Raw genomic sequence first — 17,931 nt, 5'->3', positions numbered from 1 at the left:
TATACACTTGATGCTGAAGAAGTTCAGATATTCCTTCATGTCACTTTATTAGTAAATGAATTAATCTGTTCTCCTCCCTCCCGAAGCAGAGTTCTCCAATCAGTAAGAAGTTAAGGTATACTGTTCTCAGAATAAAAAATAAAAACTCTTAATGTTTCCAAATATACACTTACCTCCTGCCTCTTCCACATCACTTCCAAGCAAGCAAAAAATAGCCACAGGACTTACAGAACCATTAGCGTGGGATACACTTATCACTCAGCCAGTATTAAGCAAACAAAGCAAAATTTATCTTGTGTTTATATTTTGACAAGTTTATCAATTACTTAAAATGTATACACTTAGAGAATACAAATACAAAGGAGACTGCAAATGTTCCTTTACCTTGCAAAGTGTTAAGTGCATGGATTTTGGTCTCAGAACTGAAGTTCAAGTCTCTGGTTTTTGCTGTCTGACTTTGGATGAGTTTCTAAAGCACTCTAAACCTCAGCTTCCTTGTTGTAAAACAGGGAGAAGAGCAGTAACTACCACTGAGGGGTGAACTGAATAGGCTGGTGTGAGGAGCACGTGGAATAACATGCACCAGACCCTGTCCGGAGAGGGCAATGGCACCCCACTCCAGTACTCTTGCCTGGAAAATCCCATAGGCGGAGGAGCCTGGTAGGCTGCAGTCCATAGGGTTGCTAAGAGTCGAACACGACTGAGCGACTTCACTTTCACTTTTCACTTTCATGCATTGAAGGAAATGGCAACCCACTCCAGTGTTCTTGCCTGGAGAATCCCAGGGACGAGGGAACCTGGTGAGCTGCCGTCCATGGAGTCGCACAGAGTCGGACACAACTGAAGCGACGCAGCAGCAGCAGCAGCAGCAGACCCCATCCAGCAGCTGAGCACAGCTGGGCCTTGGTGCGTGGTAACCTGACTGACTGCGGGACTGCTCTGGACATTGGCCACTCTATTCTTTCTCCAGGAAGATCACAGCCACTTCCCAGAGTTCACTGCAGGACATCTGCGCAAACTTACCCAGCACAGTGGTGAGGAAATGTCATTCCAGAAGATCTGGGTTTTCTGAACTCTGGTTTGTTTTTTAAGAGGAAGATATTACTGCAAAGGTACAATCCAGTGTTGGGACTGTTTTGGTTTTTAACATGTCCCCATCACTCAGGCTTCCCTCATAACTCAGTTGATAAAGAATCCGCCTTTAATGCAGGAGACCCCAGTTTGATTCCTGAGTCAGGAAGATCCACTGGAGAAGGGATAGGCTACCCACTCCAGTATTCCGGCCTGGAGAATTTTATGGACTGTATAGCCTATGGAGTCACAAAAAGTCAGACACAGCTGAGCGACTTTCACTTTCACTTATCACTCAAGTCAAAACTGAGTGGGAAGAGTGAACAACTGGAAGCAACTCAAAAAATCTCTAAAGAGCAAAACCAAGAAGTTTTTCTTTTGGTTTATTCCTGCCAGTCCATCTTCTCTAACTCACTTCAGTTGTGTTGTTTTTTTCTCACTGCTTACCTTTAAAATAGCCACACACAAGTGGATGTCTGTGCCATAAAAGGCCAGAAGTGAAAGGGGACACTCTATCTGAACAGTGTTCCATAACATCCACGTTTAACTGAGAGACAATAAAGCCCTTACTAAGTCCTCAGTAATGTGAACTTACTAAGTAAATACAGATTTTTAAAGATTGTAAGACAGAAGGTGAAAAAGAGAAAAATGAGAGTCCTAGAAAACAGAAACAAACACAAAGTGTACAGACGAGCTCTGGCTCCAAGGCCCACCGACCTGTCCTCAGGAGGGGCGTGGCGGCCTCCAGGAGGGAGACGCAGAGCTGGGGCAGGCTCAGCTGCTGCAGCTGCAGCTCCAGCGCGTCCTCCGCCAGCTCCGGCAGGTCGACGGGCGCCAGGTCCAGAGGCGAGGGGGCAGAGACCCGCGAGCTGACGTGAGCGTGGCTGCTACTCCCACTGTAAAGCAAGCAAGGACAATCACGACCCTGGGGTGGGGAAACCGCCTGCAGACAGACTACTGCACGGCTGCTGTCTGGCTTATTAAGAAGCTTCAAACTGGGCTCAACTATACTGTTCCATGGAACAACTGTGGTCAGACTGCTAGAAACCTTGACAAGTTTATGACGTTAAATTCCATAAAGATGGCTCAAAATTGTAAGCGAAACCAAGAATGCATTTATATTTTGTTCTTCAAACTGATATTCTCCAAACATGTCAACATTCCTGTAGCAGTAGTAGACATAAGCACTGAAAACCCATCCATCTCTAAAGGAAAGCAAACAGATTCATAGCAAAGTTCTTCTGTAACTTATAAAGGCAAAAAACTAAATAGTTCATATGGCTCCCTAGACTTTCTGTGATTTTCACCAAATGTTCGAACTAAGCCAATGTTAGCAACTGAAGAATGCAGAAAATGCCAGAAAAACATGATGAGAAATGGATTACTTTATTTAGGACAGTCAACATCATATGATTTTCAAAATGTACCCGAAAGTAACATCCCATCTTTCTTAGCTTTCTTTATTAAAAAAAAAAAAAAAATTTTACCTTGGGTATACAGGGTGGGGTGGGGATCAAAGTGCCATAGAAAGGCTTGAAACATCATGTTTACAAAGCATCCCAAAATGTTGACTTTTGATGTTACCCACAGCTGAAGCTGAATCACAGAGACGGACTGACGCTACTGAACACGTACAATTTAATACACGTTGTCATTCCTTCAGCTCCCATATACCAAGCATCCAAAAACATGGAAATGAGCTGGGCTTCTCTCTAACTCTGAAAGGGGCTGGAAGTTAGTTCACTCAGGAGTGAAAATTTAAAGCACGCAGCACACTACTTACAGCTCAGAGAATGAGCTGAGGAGGAAAACCACGCTGATCAACAGCAGCCGCGCTTTCAGCAGAGGAGCCATCTCGGACGGCACTGCCCAGCCCCTGCACAGTGCAAACTGGGGTTGGCCCCCAGCCCTCCCAGCCTCAGGTTTGTCTATAAAATGATGATAATAATCATTCCAATCATAGCACAGGACTCCTATGAGGACACCACAGGAGACAAAGCAAGTGAAGCCCTTGAGGTAACACCAAGAACACAGCAAGCGTGAGTCGGTGTTAGCCTGGAGCGGCCACACTAGTCATGTCAGGAGAAAAGAATCAGGCCAACACACAAGTGCTGGTCTCAGGGAGCATTTAGTGTAACGAATCTAAGGAAAAGACTAAGAGGTTTTTAAGATGCTTGTAGCCTAAGGATGAGGTAACACACAAACACCGTGCCAGTTCCTTTAAGGAAACGATGTACAAAAATCTTCTTTGTACAAACAAATAAATAAAACACCATAAACACCATGAACTCTGCACCTTGAAGGGGACTTTGTTTTAATTCTCCAATCATTCCCTTAAACAGTAAACACCCCTACATTTAAATTACAATTAAATGAAACCCAGAAGTGGGTTTCATTAAAATGTTATCAAGATGTATCCAACATTTAAAAACTATGCTCTTAAACTAGATCACAGTCCATTTGTGGCTGCTACAAACAATTCAGTGGGTCAGAATCACCATTTTCTTGACAAAATAGAAATGAACAAATAATGCAGTTCACTCTGTAATATGCAAAATCAGAGAACAGTTCTGTGAACATTTTGTTTTGGTGTACGGACACAGGGACACACACACACACACACACACACACACACACACGCTCAGGGTATATGTCTGTGCTCTGAGTGCTGGGTTGCAGTATAATACTTATTTCTTACTGGAGGTCATGGTCAAAAAAGTATGAAAGCCACTGGTTAACACAAGGCCAACATCTGATAATGCTTCAAAAGATAAGACAGAAGAGAAAGGCGATCTCCCTCTAGCACTGACACGCGCTCGAGCTCCCTCGGCCCCGGTCACCTGGAGGACACGGCGTCCCAGTCCTGGCCGTCCCCCCGCGGCCGCTGACCCGTGCGCCCCACCACGGAGGGCCGCGGGCTGCTGCTTCCGGGAGACGGGTTCTGGGAATGCGGAGCCGCCCTGGCATCAGGACAGTAAGACAGGGAAGAGTTCTGGGACACGGCATCTGAGGGAGAAAAAATAAAATTACTCCCTGGTACAGACAAATGACTGATTATGAGCTTTTTGTCATTAACAGAAAATGAAAATAGTAGAAATGCTTCTCTGAGGTAAAAGTGAAGGTCAACCTTTTCGGCAGTGCTCCCTTAGCACATGAGGTTCATATGAAACTGACCTGATTACACAGAACCTTCTAGCCAGCACCGTTCACCTACAACATCAGAAACCAAACCATCTACTCTCCTGCTTAAAGCCCTCTTAGAGACCATACCTCAAACCATGTGCAAAAATGAGCTCAAAATGAATCAACAACCAAAATATGAGTTAAAACCATAAAGCTCTTTAGCAGAAAACATAGGGGTGAATCCTCATGACCTTGGATTTATAACGAATTTTTAGATAATACAGGAAAAATACAAACAAACAAAGAAAACAGAGATAAACTGGACTTTATCAAAACTTTAAACTTGTATGCATCAAAGGACACTATCAACAAAGTAACAACCTACAGAATGGGAGAAAATATTTGCAAGTCAAACACCTGCTAAGGATTTAATATCCAGGATATAACTCCCAAAACTCACAATAAAAAAAGTCAAATATCCCAACTTAAAAATGAGCAAAAAACTTTGATGGACATTTCTCTAAAAATCTATGGCCAATAAGCACATGAAAAGTCACTAGAGAACCCCTAGTCATTAATTAACAGCCATTAGGGAATCAAAACCACAATGAGATACCACCTCACTCCTACTAGGATGACTATGATTAAAAAGAAAAAACTGTCAGAGAGGCTGTGGAGAAACTGGAAGCCTCATACACTGCTGGTGGGAATGTAAAATTGTACAGCCACTGTGGAAAATATTTTGGTGGTTCTTCAGAAAGCTAAGGGCTTCCCAGGTGGCTCAGCAGTAAAGAATCTGCCTGCTAATGCAGGAGACAGATTTGATCCCTGAGTCAAAGATCCCCTGGAGAAGGGAATGGCTACCCACTCCAGTACACTTGCCTGGAAAATCCCATGAACAGAGGAGCCTGGCTGGCTACAGTCCATAGGGTCGCAAAGAATAGGACATGACTGAGCAGGCACACACACAGAGAGACAAACACAATTAGCACAAGACTCAGTATGTCTATTCTTGGGTATACACCCGAAAGAACTGAATGCAAGGACTTGAACAGATATGCCAATGTTCACGAGAGCATCACTCAATAGTCAGAAGCTGGGAACAACCCCCACATCCATCCACAGATGAATGAATAAGTAAAACGTGGTGTGTACATACAATAAAATATTATTCGGCCATAAAAGTGAATAAAGTTCTGACATCTGCTACAACATGGATGAACCTTGAAAACACTAAACTAAATGAAATCAGCCAGACAAATATTGTACGATCCCATTTAAGTGAAGAACCTAGCCAGAAAATAGATTAGAGATTAGCAGGGGCTGCAGACGGAAGGGGAAATGGGGGTTCTGCTATGCTTACGGAGTCTCCGTTCAGGATGAAGAGAAAGGTCTGGAAACACAGGATGGTGATGAGGGCACTGCAGCATGAATGCAGTGAACGCACCAAACTGCATGTTTATAATGGCATAGTTTATGCTATGTGTGTTTTACCGTAATTTTTTTTAAAGAATTAGGTAAAACAAAGACGTCTGCGGAGGGAGGAACAATAACAACTCTCCAAGAGCTTCTCACTGCACTTCAAAGAAAATACAAAGTCATACCAAGAGCTGCAAATCCCAATACCTGCTGCCCCAGGCCACCTCCCGCCTTCCCCTCCTGCACCCCCACCTGGTTAACCACCTCACTCACTCCAGCCTGACTTCTGCTCCTCAAGCAGGTCACCCTTGTGCCTGAGGCCTCTGCTGCTGCTGCTAAGTTGCTTCAGTCGTGTCTGACTATGTCTGACCCCATAGACAGCAGCCCACCAGGCTCCTCCGTTCCTGGGATTCTCCAGGCAAGAACACTGGAGTGGGTTGCCATTTCCTTCTCCAATGCGTGAAAGTGAAAAGTAAAAGTGAAGTCACTCAGTCATGTCCGACTCTTAGCGACCCCATGGACTGCAGCCTACCAGGCTCCTCCACCCGTGGGATTTTCCAGGGAAGAGTACTGGAGTGGGTTGCCGAGGCTTCTGGCCTCCCTGAATTCTCCTCCTGCAGCCCTTCAAATGGAGGTTCCTACTCACTGTCAGGCCACCTCCTCCCGGAGGCCCTCCCTGATCATCCTACCCAGGTGACCCATCTCCCGGGTCACGTTCTGTCACAGCACCCTTCCTATCCCCTTCAGGCACGACCTACCTGAACACTCCTGTGTTTGCGGCCTGTACCAGCCTTCCACAGCATAAGCTCCGACAGGTGGCACCACACTTGCCCTGTTCAGTGCTTTGCCCCTAGAGCTGTGGCCCCCAACCTTTCTGGCACCAGGAGCCGGTTTCGTAGGAGACAGTTTTTCCAGGGACGGGAGGCCACAGGTGGATGGATGGTTTCGGGATTACTCAAGCACAGTGCACGTACTGTGTGCTTCACTTCTAACATATTGCCACCGCTGATCTGACAAGAGGTGCTGCCACCCCTGATCTGACGAGAGGTACCCCTGCCCACAAGCACTGGTTGCCACAGAATCGGTGATAAACATTTATTTAATAGATGAGTAAGTCTTCTGATTTATCCACTACTTTAACCAACCAAATTGCATCTAACTCTTTCTCTGATGAAATATGGGGTACCCACAAGCTCTCAAGAATGTTACTGAGGAAACTCCAGGTCCCCTGAAGTCCATAATAAAGCTGATATAAAGCATAAGTATTCAAGTAGCACAGGATCAGTGATGCTCTCAACAAAATAGGTCTTAACTATGAGGCATGACAAGTCACTGTAATTAAACATTAGACTTTCAATGGATACTGCGTAAGAACACAGAAACCCTGAACTGAAGTGCGGGTGTGACAAGGCCAGCCCAGAGTACTCCTGGTGGCCATTAGGTGGTGCTCTTTCCCTGAGGAGTCTGGCACTGCTACCATATTAACCGCCTACACCACAAGTTGCATTAAAATAGTTTCCATAAAATACAGACAGGTATTTTTCAAACCAAACAATTTCTTAACACAACGTATAACTTGCTAAAATGCCCAAAGCCCCACGTGATCAGCTGGACTTACAATCCCAGTCCTTAGTTCCTATCGCCACTGCACGCATGGGAGAAAAACACCGTGCAGAAGTCTCGTATCAAAAAAGAGGATGCAGGGACTTCCCTGGCCACCCAGGAATCGCCTGGCAATGCAGGGACGCAGGTTCCCTCCCTAGAACAATTAAGATCCCACATGCCGAGGCGAAACTAAGCCAGTGTGCTCCAAGAACTGAGCCCGCAAGCCACAATGAGAGCGTCCACATGCTGCGACAAAAGATCCCAAGGTCCCACATGATGAGGAAGACCCTCGTGCTACAACTACAACCAGACACAGCCAAACAAACAGAAATACAGCTACGACCAGACACAGCCAAACAAACAGACAGAAATACAGCTACAACCAGACACAGCCAAACAACAAACACAAATACAGCTACAACCAGACACAGCCAAACAAATACAGCTACAACCAGACACAGCCAAACAAACAGAAATACAGCTACAACCAGACACAGCCAAACAAACAGAAATACAGCTACAACCAGACACAGCCAAACAAACAGAAATACAGCTACAACCAGACACAGCCAAACAAACAGAAATACAGCTACGACCAGACACAGCCAAACAAACAAATTTTTTTTAAAAAGTTAATGAGTTCATTCTGTTTAAAGAAAAAAAAGAGGATGGGCTCATGAGTTCTCCCGTCATTAACATGCTGTTTTCAAAGACTGATTTGATAAACACTCAGGATGGGGCATTTCCGCTGTGAAAATACACACACAGTAAGCCTGACAGTAAGTACAATGGGGAGTTCTTGGAAGAATCTACAAACACCACCAGTGCACAAGGAATAAACAAACAGAAATACCTTGTTTATTAGAGAAGAAACTTGGATCTCTGTGGAAATTGAGTCTGTTTCTTAAACACGTGCACAGCTGCTGCAGGCAGGACACTGACTGTAATGCCAGACGATGCTTCCCGTCTCCTCCAAAGGCCAGTTTCAACAGAGATAAAAGGCTCTGAAACGAAGAGTGAGGAAAACGACCATGGGAACAAAGTGCTCGACTGCAAAGACGGACGCAAAGCTTACTCAAGGTTAAATGGACAATCAAAGAAATCACAATAAGGTGCCAAATATTTATAAGAGAGAAGCAGCAGAAACGGGTAAAAATGACAGAGTACTGCTGGAAGACAGGTCGAAGAACTAATTTAAAGGGAACAGTCAGCGTTTCTCATATCTGAACTGTTAGCTGAGTACCTATCCCAAAGAACACAGGAAAACAGTCAACATTCGAGACATTGTTACAGAGTATTTTTTTTTTTAAGTACAGCAAGCCTTTTTCATATCAAACAGCCAAATCATTTGGCATGCTTTGATGATTAACAGCTGTTCCTCTGCTATCACTTGGAGCTGGGACAGCATGTATTCACAGCCGCCACTCACAGCACCCATCTCAGCCTGGTAACTGCAGAGCAAGGGTGCCGGGCCTGACCGGACGCTGTGGACAGGCTGCAGCCCAGCGCAGGCTCCAGCATCTCTGCTGCACATGCGTGCGGCAGGCTGCAGCCTGGCGCCTAGAAGGCAGCCACACTGCTCACCTCTGCCGTTCCCACAGCAGCCGGCACTGCGCGTTCGAACCCACATGCTCAGAGTGCTACGAGTCTCACTGATCAGACTGGTCACGGCCGCCCAACGTCAGTGCCCCACGTCTGCCCTCCCCATCAAGTGACCCATCAATGGTGAGGCCAAAGTGGCCAAACTGGACTGAGTGTGCCAAATGAGACCACCTCCCATCAGGAGGACAACCTCTGTCCAAGTAAGTTAGAGAATTATGGGTCTGAAAAGTCCAGTAGTTCATTATCTAAACATGAGAGTGTACATTTGCCTCCCGAGGACTCCTACTTTGCACAATGTGTTTCACTGCAAAAAGTCCCCTATTTCGAAATCTAAAATAATTACAGAGGAAACGCACCTGAACAATTTTTGGCCTTTGAAGGAATATCTCAGCAGGAAAATCTTGCATGATAACGTCTTTCAACAGTTCACAGGAGTTCCAGATTACAGTGTGGTTACTACTTCTTAAAGAGCTGCAAAATATACAAAATACAGTCTTTATTTTTAAAAAATGTTTATCCATGCCAGATTCTACGGAACCAGGCGGCATAATGACCCTATCAGAACCCTTCAGGTCTCGGCTGACACATCGTCCCCTGGGAAACCTTCCCAGCTCTCCTCACTAACCAATGAGCAAGCCTGGGCGAGGTGTTCTTTCACGTGCCCAGAATTTGTGCTGCAGTTACTGCCTGTTGACTTTGCAGGCCCCTGGGCCCTCCTCAAGAGCAGGGACATCACAGTGCCCACCACTGTGTGCCCAGGGACCATCACAATGCCATAAAATGAGGTCAATGAAATCTGCTAAATGAATTAGGAAATAAAACAGAGGAAATCATAGTAGATTCAGAATTAAATTCTAGGCATTAGATTCCTTACTTCTCTTCCCTACTTGGCGGGAATCAAGCTGGCACTCCTCTCTTGTCCCATGGAGACCACACCCCTCAACTTCTCTGACAGCACTTGCCTCCCCAGCAAGGCAGCAGTTGTTCACCTCTTACCCCAAGAAATCAAACCCACTCTCAGTCCAGCTCCAAGCCACCATTCACCACCCACACGTGCCCCCTGAGACCATATCCTTCCTTAGCAACCAATGCAGAACTGACAGATCAATGCCACCCAGGCCCAACCCCAGCTACATGCAACCTCTTCAGCATGTTTTTCCAAAAAAATTCACTGCAGGCCTGGAACGGCCATCATCAGAAGTCACTTAATAGCATCCCCCTATTTGGTCCGAACTCTGGAAGTTGATCTTTATTTTTCAGACTCTCACCAAAACAAGGCAGACAACGCATTTGGTGTGACATTCATTGAAATTAAGTTTTAGCAAAAAGTGAAACTAGACTTTAAAACACTCTCCAAACTTCTAGATATCATCTTTGAGGATTAATGACCAAATAAAATCCATTACATAAGATCAGATCAGAGGTCCCCAACCTTCCCCTAACAGAGTCCATGTTTTGAAATATATTATCTACTAAAAAGACTGCATTTATGTTTAATTGCTCCATTTTTATACACCAAGGGCCTAAGCAATGGCCAGCTAATCTGGTTGATAAGAGATGATTCATGTCACCAAAGCATGCACAGGATTCCAAGCACATAAAAGAAACTTGATGTGAAGCCTGATTAAAGGCAAAGGGGAATTTTCTGGCTTGCTTTTTGAAATACTGAAAATCATTCATATATTCCCATTACTACCAACCACAGCCACTTTTAGAATCTTTTTTTTTTTCCTGATGCAAATGTATAGTAATAACTCTCAGACTTCATGGCTACAAATACCAGAAGCCAAAACACCTGCCATACATCGGGCACACTACCTTTCGTTGGACGAGAGAACATGTCTGTCAGCTGCGGTCAGGGGGAGCCAGGGGAAAGTAGAAAACTTCAAACACTTCGCGGTCCGATTTGCTGCTAATGGAAGAGCAAAACATAAGGCAGCGAAGGAGGCAACGTGGACAGATTTGCAATGTTCCGAGGAACGTTTTGCCTTCAAAACAAGTCCCCAAATAGTTACAGCTCACAGTTCCCTGAAGTATGTCAAAAAGATCAGCTGCAAATTTGTCTCCTCAAAGAAAAAATAACAGATCTCTTTTCACAATTTAAACACAATTCCTATTATTTTTAGAAACCAATATTGAACGACATTTATAGCAGCAACTATTTATCACGTGGCTACCCAGAACAGAGACCTTAAACAAAAAAGAAACTGGTATTTGGCGATCTCTAACTGTAGAAATTAAAAATGATATAAATGTAATCATACACTGTATTTAGTAAGTCAAGTTCAAATATCATAAATAGGGTTCGATATTTTAACGGTTATTCTTTGAGGATGACTTGAAGACCATAAGGTTAAAGATCAAATATCAGTGCTCAAACAAAATTAAAAGAAATCCAAGAAACAGAATGCAATTTTATACTACCCTCCTTCAAATTATTTTTAAACAGATCTTCTAGTGTACAACTTAAGGTGGCAACACAGAAGCCCTTCCAAATGGCAAATAGTCTTTCTGCCACATGCTTTGAAAAGAGCATGGGATTGCTAAATTCAGGTAATGATATTATTAAATTCCCAAAAACAGCACAGTTGCTTCTTTCAAAACTGTTAACATAAAACCAGGGTTTACCGTCTAAGAGAAAAGCAAGAGTTGGGAAGGACATAAAGATGCGTCTAAAAGAGTCCACACCATCAAATCCACAAACTACAACTCACACAAAAATGCGTCACCATCTCAGTCTTCCTGGATGCTTTCAACAGCTTCACTCAAATACCCACCCTTCCCAGCCCTGGAGACACTCCCTTCAGATGTCTCCGGCTGTCATTACATTAAGCCTCTCAGCCACAAACACGAAGAATTACCATATCAAACCTAAGCTCCCAAGAAATCTAACACAACTTTTACAGAAAGGAAAGGCCAAGTATTTTAACAGCTGAGCAAGTCTTCTGTTCCTTCTTACGCTGTACTCAATCTGAGAATTTCTACAAAATCTTTTCTGTAACAGAGGGCTTCCAAACTGAGTTGCTCTGAATACTTGATGTCCATAGAAATATCACCGGAAACAGCCTTTTCATTTCAACTTCACAGGCAATAAAATATAAAGTTCGTGCTCACTTAACCGTGCCCTAACTGTGTCGTCTAGTACAAAGATTTTATCCTTTCCTAAGTCCAAAGGTCCTCACTAGTAAAATGGGGTTATTAAGAGTATCAATGTGGGACTCCATGAAGATTCACTCATTCATTCAAAAAATACATACTGAACACCTAGTGCATTTCTGGCATTGTTCCCCACACCCACACCGGACGAAGCAGTTCTAGTGGCTGCCATTAAGCTTACAACAAGGGAGACAAACAAGACGTAAATAAACACAGAGTTTAATAAACACATGTAAGAAGAAAACCAAAGACAGAGAAAAAGTGACCCTGGCTGGAGTCATCAGGAAGGCCTCTTGGAGGAGGTGGCACGTGAGCAGAGGTCAGACACAGGAAGCCCTGGATGAGGTTCCCGGGAGAGGCTCTAAACCAGAACTCGCAGGTCATCCGATGTGGGGATAACGACAGAGGGAAAAACAAACGTGATCCAGAGTCTTTGGCTTGTGTCAGTGGATGGACAGTCCTGCTGGGTGAGCTGGAGAATTCACGAGGTGACGTGAATTCTCATGAGGTGACAGGGCACAGCTCAGCTCCTGACAGAGACTCCCCGCTCAACAAGCTCCAAGGACCTCGGCACCATTACCACACCCACAAGGCAGCTCAAAGGCAGTAAGAACAATTAAGTTGGACCCTTTAGACTATCCTAATCTAATTAGAGGAAATAAACACTTTGGTGCTGAAACATTTAAGTCTGACCACAACATGTCTTCAGAACAATGAGGAAAAGTATATTATGTTCCAATTTCCGAGGTCAACAGTATCTGCTTCACCACAGACACTCACCCACAGGTCCTGAAGGTATTTCTGTCTGCTGCAAAGTACTTTTCTCTTGAGGAAAATATCCTGTTAAGATTTCAGGTTGATGCAGCAAATCTGAAAAGAAAATATATATATTATTAATGCATTACTTGCTGAAAGTGAAACTTGCTCTTTTCATATGTTAATGTTTTAAGTTTCTGGATCATTTTAAAAACTAAAAAAAATGCAGTTATGTTTCTCTGAATAATCTGTCCTCCTAAAGAGGGAAAAAATGTGACTGCTGAGTCAATTTCAAACTCAGGGAGTTTCTTCTTTTACTGTTAAGTAATTGCAATTATTTCTTAGAATGAAAACATGCACAATGTACATAAAGAATTCGCTGCAAGGATTAATTCAAGGACTGTTCACCTCTGCTTCTTAGTCCATCTCTCTCCTCTTTTACGCCACATAGTTCCCCATCACTTCAATTTTCCATTCACGTTTTTAAGAAAAAAGTTGCCAAGGCAAGATTCAGGCACTACCTTTCAGTAACTCTTGACCATCCCCTATCATACATGATTGCATATTCAGCACTTCAATTGTAATGAGACTGAGAATGAAGAAAAGGCTAAAACTCAATTTTGTAATTTTCCATTTGCAATTTTCATGCCAGTGGTCCTCAGACTGATACAGATAACTACAAATTAGCCCACGACCACTCCTCTAACATCACCTGCAGGAACTAGGTTGAAAATTCATGATATAAGATTATCCTTTCTTTGTTATGCCTTACAAAGAAATTCTAAAATACACTGTTAAAAATCACAATCACACAAGAATTCAGTAAATGGCAGCTGCTATTGTTATTTCCTGTTGTGAGCGGGCCCAAGGGTCACAGCAGGGACAGCAGAGCACTGCATAGAGAAACATCGACTCTAACAGATTAAATGAGCCAAAACACACTTGTTTATACTTCTACTTCAATTTCATACTCAAGAGTATGAAAATCTTATACTTTTCACAAATTTCAGGAGCATTTGCTTTTCTTCACATGAATTTAAATGCTTTCCATGAGCAAAGAACTACTGGACATCAAATAGGAGTCCTGGGCTTAATAGGCACTGGGCTCTATGCTAAGTACTGTCTCACTTAACCCTCACAAAAATCTTGTAAGATGTTCTCGTTTATTGTACCGATTTCTAGAAAACAAAGCCTAGAGGGACTGAGGCCCTTAGCCAAGACCACACAGCTAGTGGCAGACCTGGGACATAAATCTAGTCTCTTCGACTCTGATTTTAGCAGGTATACTAAATGTGTAGCTCATTTTGATTGTATCCCATAACAAAATCATGAGTATCACTATGAAGAACACAGTTCCAAAATGAAAGTATAAAACATTTAAAACAATGCCTGGCACTTAGTAATGAGTGCTCAATGAATATTTCTTATCGTTTAAAAAACAATCGGTCAAAGTAGTCTCACATAAGGAAAGTTACTTGCATCTTTTTATGCCCCTCAACCAAAAAGGCAAAATTACACAACTGTCCTCCTGTCTATAATGTTGGTGGTGTTAGTTGCTCAGTCGGGTCTGACTCTTTGCGACCCCATGGACTGTAGCCCGCCAGGCTCCTCTGTCCATGGGATTCTCCAGGCAAGAATACTGGAGTGGGCTGCCATTTCCTTCTCCAGAGGATCTTCCAACCCAGAGATTGAACCTGTGTCTCCTGCACTGCAGGCAGATTCTTTACCATATGACCTACACGCAAGTCCCTGTATAATGTTAGAGGAGGAGAGTTATGGCCAAATTCATATAAATTAACACAAGAAAAGTAAGTTGTGGGATGGGGGAGCAGGAAAGGGTTTAGAATCCCACAGAGGAGCCTGGTGTGCTATAGTCTGTGGGGTCACAAAGAGTCGGATATGACTGAGCAACTACCACCACCACCACCAAGATCCCTTTCCTTAGAATTAACTATTAGAAGCAATATATTAACAGAATGATTGATTAATTGACTTCATCAGTTTGATTTCAGAGAGTTACCAGTTTGACTGGTCTGGTAAGATGAAGAATACGTTTCAGGAACTTCTGAAGGAAGACTAAAAAGTCCATCCAGAATGCCATCAATTTCCGCCTGCAGATTCGGCTCCACATTAGGGCGAAGTTTAGATAAGAATTCGACTGCACCAAGATCAACCAAATGCTGCACTGCTGGAGGATACTGCAATCAGAAAAGGAGAATCTTGAGAAAAACTACGAATATCAAAACCTCTAGAGTTTATGCTACAGCAAGTAAAACATGAAACTATTTTTGGTATATCAGATGTTCCCTTTTTAAAACATAAAACTTGCAATGATGTACATGACACATAGATTCATACAGACATATATGAAATATTCGGTCAAACTGACGAGAGAAAAGCCCAGACAATGAATATTAGAAATGCACATTATCAAACCCTACTTTTATTTATTAAACTGATTACTTCTCTCCACTGACACTGGCCCTATCCTTTCCTACCTCCAACCACTCACAGGATGCCAAAGTAATAAGTATCCCCTACAACTGCACGTGATCTATAAAGTTTGGAAATCTGAAACTAGCACTGAGCTATTCGACCCTGACAACTAACTACTCTCAAGACAGAAAAATAATCTGAAAACCAGGTATGAGGAGAAACGAAACAAAACAACACGTGTGCTGTCTACCATCGGGATCTGTAACATCATCTTTCATGTGTTCTCTTTTATACAAAAGTACCTCTAATTTTTAACATGTAAACAACAGACCATAAGGGAAAACAGCATGACAAATATTAACCTCCCAAGATGATGCCAAAAAAAAGGGGGACATCCCTGAACTCAGAAACCGTGTTAACTTCAGAGCATATGAGACCCTGGGAGGGTCAACATCACACATAAGAGGAAAGGAGGAACATTATATACCCTGACGAATTAAAATTCATCATCTCCAGTTGTGATTTTTTTTAAAATTAATAATTTTCAACAGAAGCTCCAACTAAGCGACTACGGAACACTTGCTTATTTCGAAGGGATGCTAACCTTAACCAGTCTGCTCAGCAGACCCAGGACCTCGTCCTTCATTGGGACGGACGGGAAATTGAACCATTCCAGCAAGTGGAGAAACAGCAGCCTGTGCGAAGCCAGGTCCGCGCCGCCAACCAAGCCGTGCTCGAGCTTGCAGAAAATACTCCTGAGCGCGCGCTCCCGGATCTCGGCCAGCGGGTGACCTGTCAAAGCAGCACAGCACACGTCTGTTTCCCGACCCCGAGAGCCGCCCGCCGAGGATCCCCCCCAACGCTTTCCCTATCCAGGCCGGGGGCGGGAGCCGGCTGAAGAGGCAAAGGAACAAGCCGGTTCCGTCTACACGCGCAGGCCGTGACGCGAACGCCGGGGTATCTACACCGAGTCCGACGTGGGTCCCCGGGGGGCTGCCCGGCCGCCACGGGAAGTCGTCGCGGCGGTGGCCCGGCCTCCGTGAACGTGGCCCGGCCATCCTCGGCGAGCGGCCGCCTCAGCCGGGCGGCCCGGGCGCGGGGGGACGCGGACGGTTACCGAGTTTCCGGATGAGCCCGGTCAGGACCATCTCGTCTCTTCTCCACTCGCTCGGCCGCCGCCGGAGAATTAAACCGCCGCGCCACCGCGTCCGGCCACAATTACCGTCCCCCCGAGAAACCCTGCCGCTCCGAAGGCGGGTTCTGCACCGTGGGCACGAAAGACCCAACGAGTGAGAGGTATACTCCGTGAGCTGTCCCCGGCCCCCGCACTGCCAGGAGAGCGTATACGGTATCCACGGTTACGTATGCGGTTCTGAGACGGTGGTCTCCATCATAAGTACTGGACAGAGAGGGGGCAAGCGGGGAGAGACCGGGCTTCGTGCTGTGCATTTCGGGAGTTGTAGTCTTCACACTGTAGTGCCCCTTCCCGGAATTCCGGGCCCGCCCCCGCGCCCGCCTGTCCGAGGTTCCGGAATGCCCGCGGTTCCGGCCTGCCCGCGCGGGCTGCGGCGCGGGTTCTGCAGAAACTCAACCCCGCCCTGCGTCCTGCCTCCGCGAGGGCTGGCTCAGCACCCTGCCAGTCTGAATTATCACCTCCCAGAGAAGACCAGCTCCCTTACCGTTCAGAATGCAGGCTCGTGTTAGGATTACCCACCCCTACGTGCCTCCCTCCCGTGACTAAACGACCCAACGCCTTTAACTGTGGGATGTAACACATCCAGGTGGATGTAACCCGTCAAGTCGTGGTTCAGAGTAAACAAGTGGTAATAGGCGTGAGTGCGGCGGAGGGGAAGTGCATAGGAGAGAAGGGGGCTGTAGAAAGAAAAGGACTGAGGAGGGGGTTGAATTCTTTTTTGAATGCCACTGAGGTTGACTGCTGCGCTTCGATCTCAACAGGAAAGAAAAAAATATATATATATAGGCAATGGCAAAAGCGTTGACAACAAAACGAAATTTGTAAAGTGATTTGCATTTTAGAGAACACTTTACCTCGGGGACCTGTTCATCCTGGGAAAAGGGATGTCGAGGCACCAATTGCCGTTCTTATTTTGAAGGGAAAACAAAAGAGGCACTTAAAAATCTGAGAAGTTCCTGGCACACAGTCACATCAACTAGTAAGGGGCTGACTGAGGATTCGTTTCTTTGTCCCGTTTTTCGGAGTCGGCTACTTCTACAAGTGTATAGGTAAAACACACGCTTGTGACGTTTGAGCTGAATCTTGAGGGTTAAGTAGGAGTTTGGGCTTTGTTTGTTTGTTTTCCATGCAGTGAAAAGGGGTGAGAGAATTTCTGCCAGAGAAAACAGTATATCAGTTCAGTGCAGTGCAGTTGCTCAGGCATGTCTGACTCTTTGCAACCCCATGGACCGCAGCACACCAGGCCTCCCTGTCCATCACCAACTCCTGGAGCTTACTCAAACTCATGTCCATTGAGTCGGTGATGCCATCCAGCTATCTCATCCTCTGTCATCCCCTTCTCCTGCCTTCAATCTTTCCCAGCATCAGGGTCTTTTCAAATGAGTCAGTTCTTCATATCAGGTGGCCAAAGTATTGGAGTTTCAGCTTCAGCATCAGTCCTTCCAATGAATATTCAGACCTGATTTCCTTCAGAATGGACTGGTTGGATCTCTTTGCAGTCCAAGGGACTCTCAAGAGTCTTCTCCAACACCACAGTTCAAAAGCATCAATTCTTCAGTGCTCAGCTT

The 17,931-nt window shown here is 44.8% G+C and overlaps 1 protein-coding gene across 1 annotated transcript in view; it reads right to left on the bottom strand.

The window, feature by feature from the left end:
* The window catches only part of RTTN (rotatin), a 108,944-nt gene extending 92,628 nt beyond the window's left edge, over positions 1 to 16,316 (bottom strand). Inside the window, exons 1-9 of the mRNA XM_068993831.1 lie at positions 16,286 to 16,316; positions 15,773 to 15,960; positions 14,753 to 14,930; positions 12,757 to 12,846; positions 10,639 to 10,729; positions 9,177 to 9,291; positions 8,072 to 8,222; positions 3,912 to 4,077; positions 1,789 to 1,967 (exon numbers count right to left, since the gene is read on the bottom strand). Of these exons, the coding sequence (XP_068849932.1) occupies positions 1,789 to 1,967; positions 3,912 to 4,077; positions 8,072 to 8,222; positions 9,177 to 9,291; positions 10,639 to 10,729; positions 12,757 to 12,846; positions 14,753 to 14,930; positions 15,773 to 15,960; positions 16,286 to 16,316 (1,189 nt within the window). The remainder of the gene's footprint in view (positions 1 to 1,788; positions 1,968 to 3,911; positions 4,078 to 8,071; positions 8,223 to 9,176; positions 9,292 to 10,638; positions 10,730 to 12,756; positions 12,847 to 14,752; positions 14,931 to 15,772; positions 15,961 to 16,285) is intronic.
* Positions 16,317 to 17,931: the final 1,615 nt, after the last annotated feature.

Source organism: Capricornis sumatraensis, chromosome 21 (genome assembly GCF_032405125.1).
Source record: "Capricornis sumatraensis isolate serow.1 chromosome 21, serow.2, whole genome shotgun sequence".
Lineage (NCBI taxonomy): Eukaryota > Metazoa > Chordata > Mammalia > Artiodactyla > Bovidae > Capricornis > Capricornis sumatraensis.
Note: the sequence above shows the minus strand (reverse complement) of the source record. Positions and strands in the feature narration are given on the sequence as shown.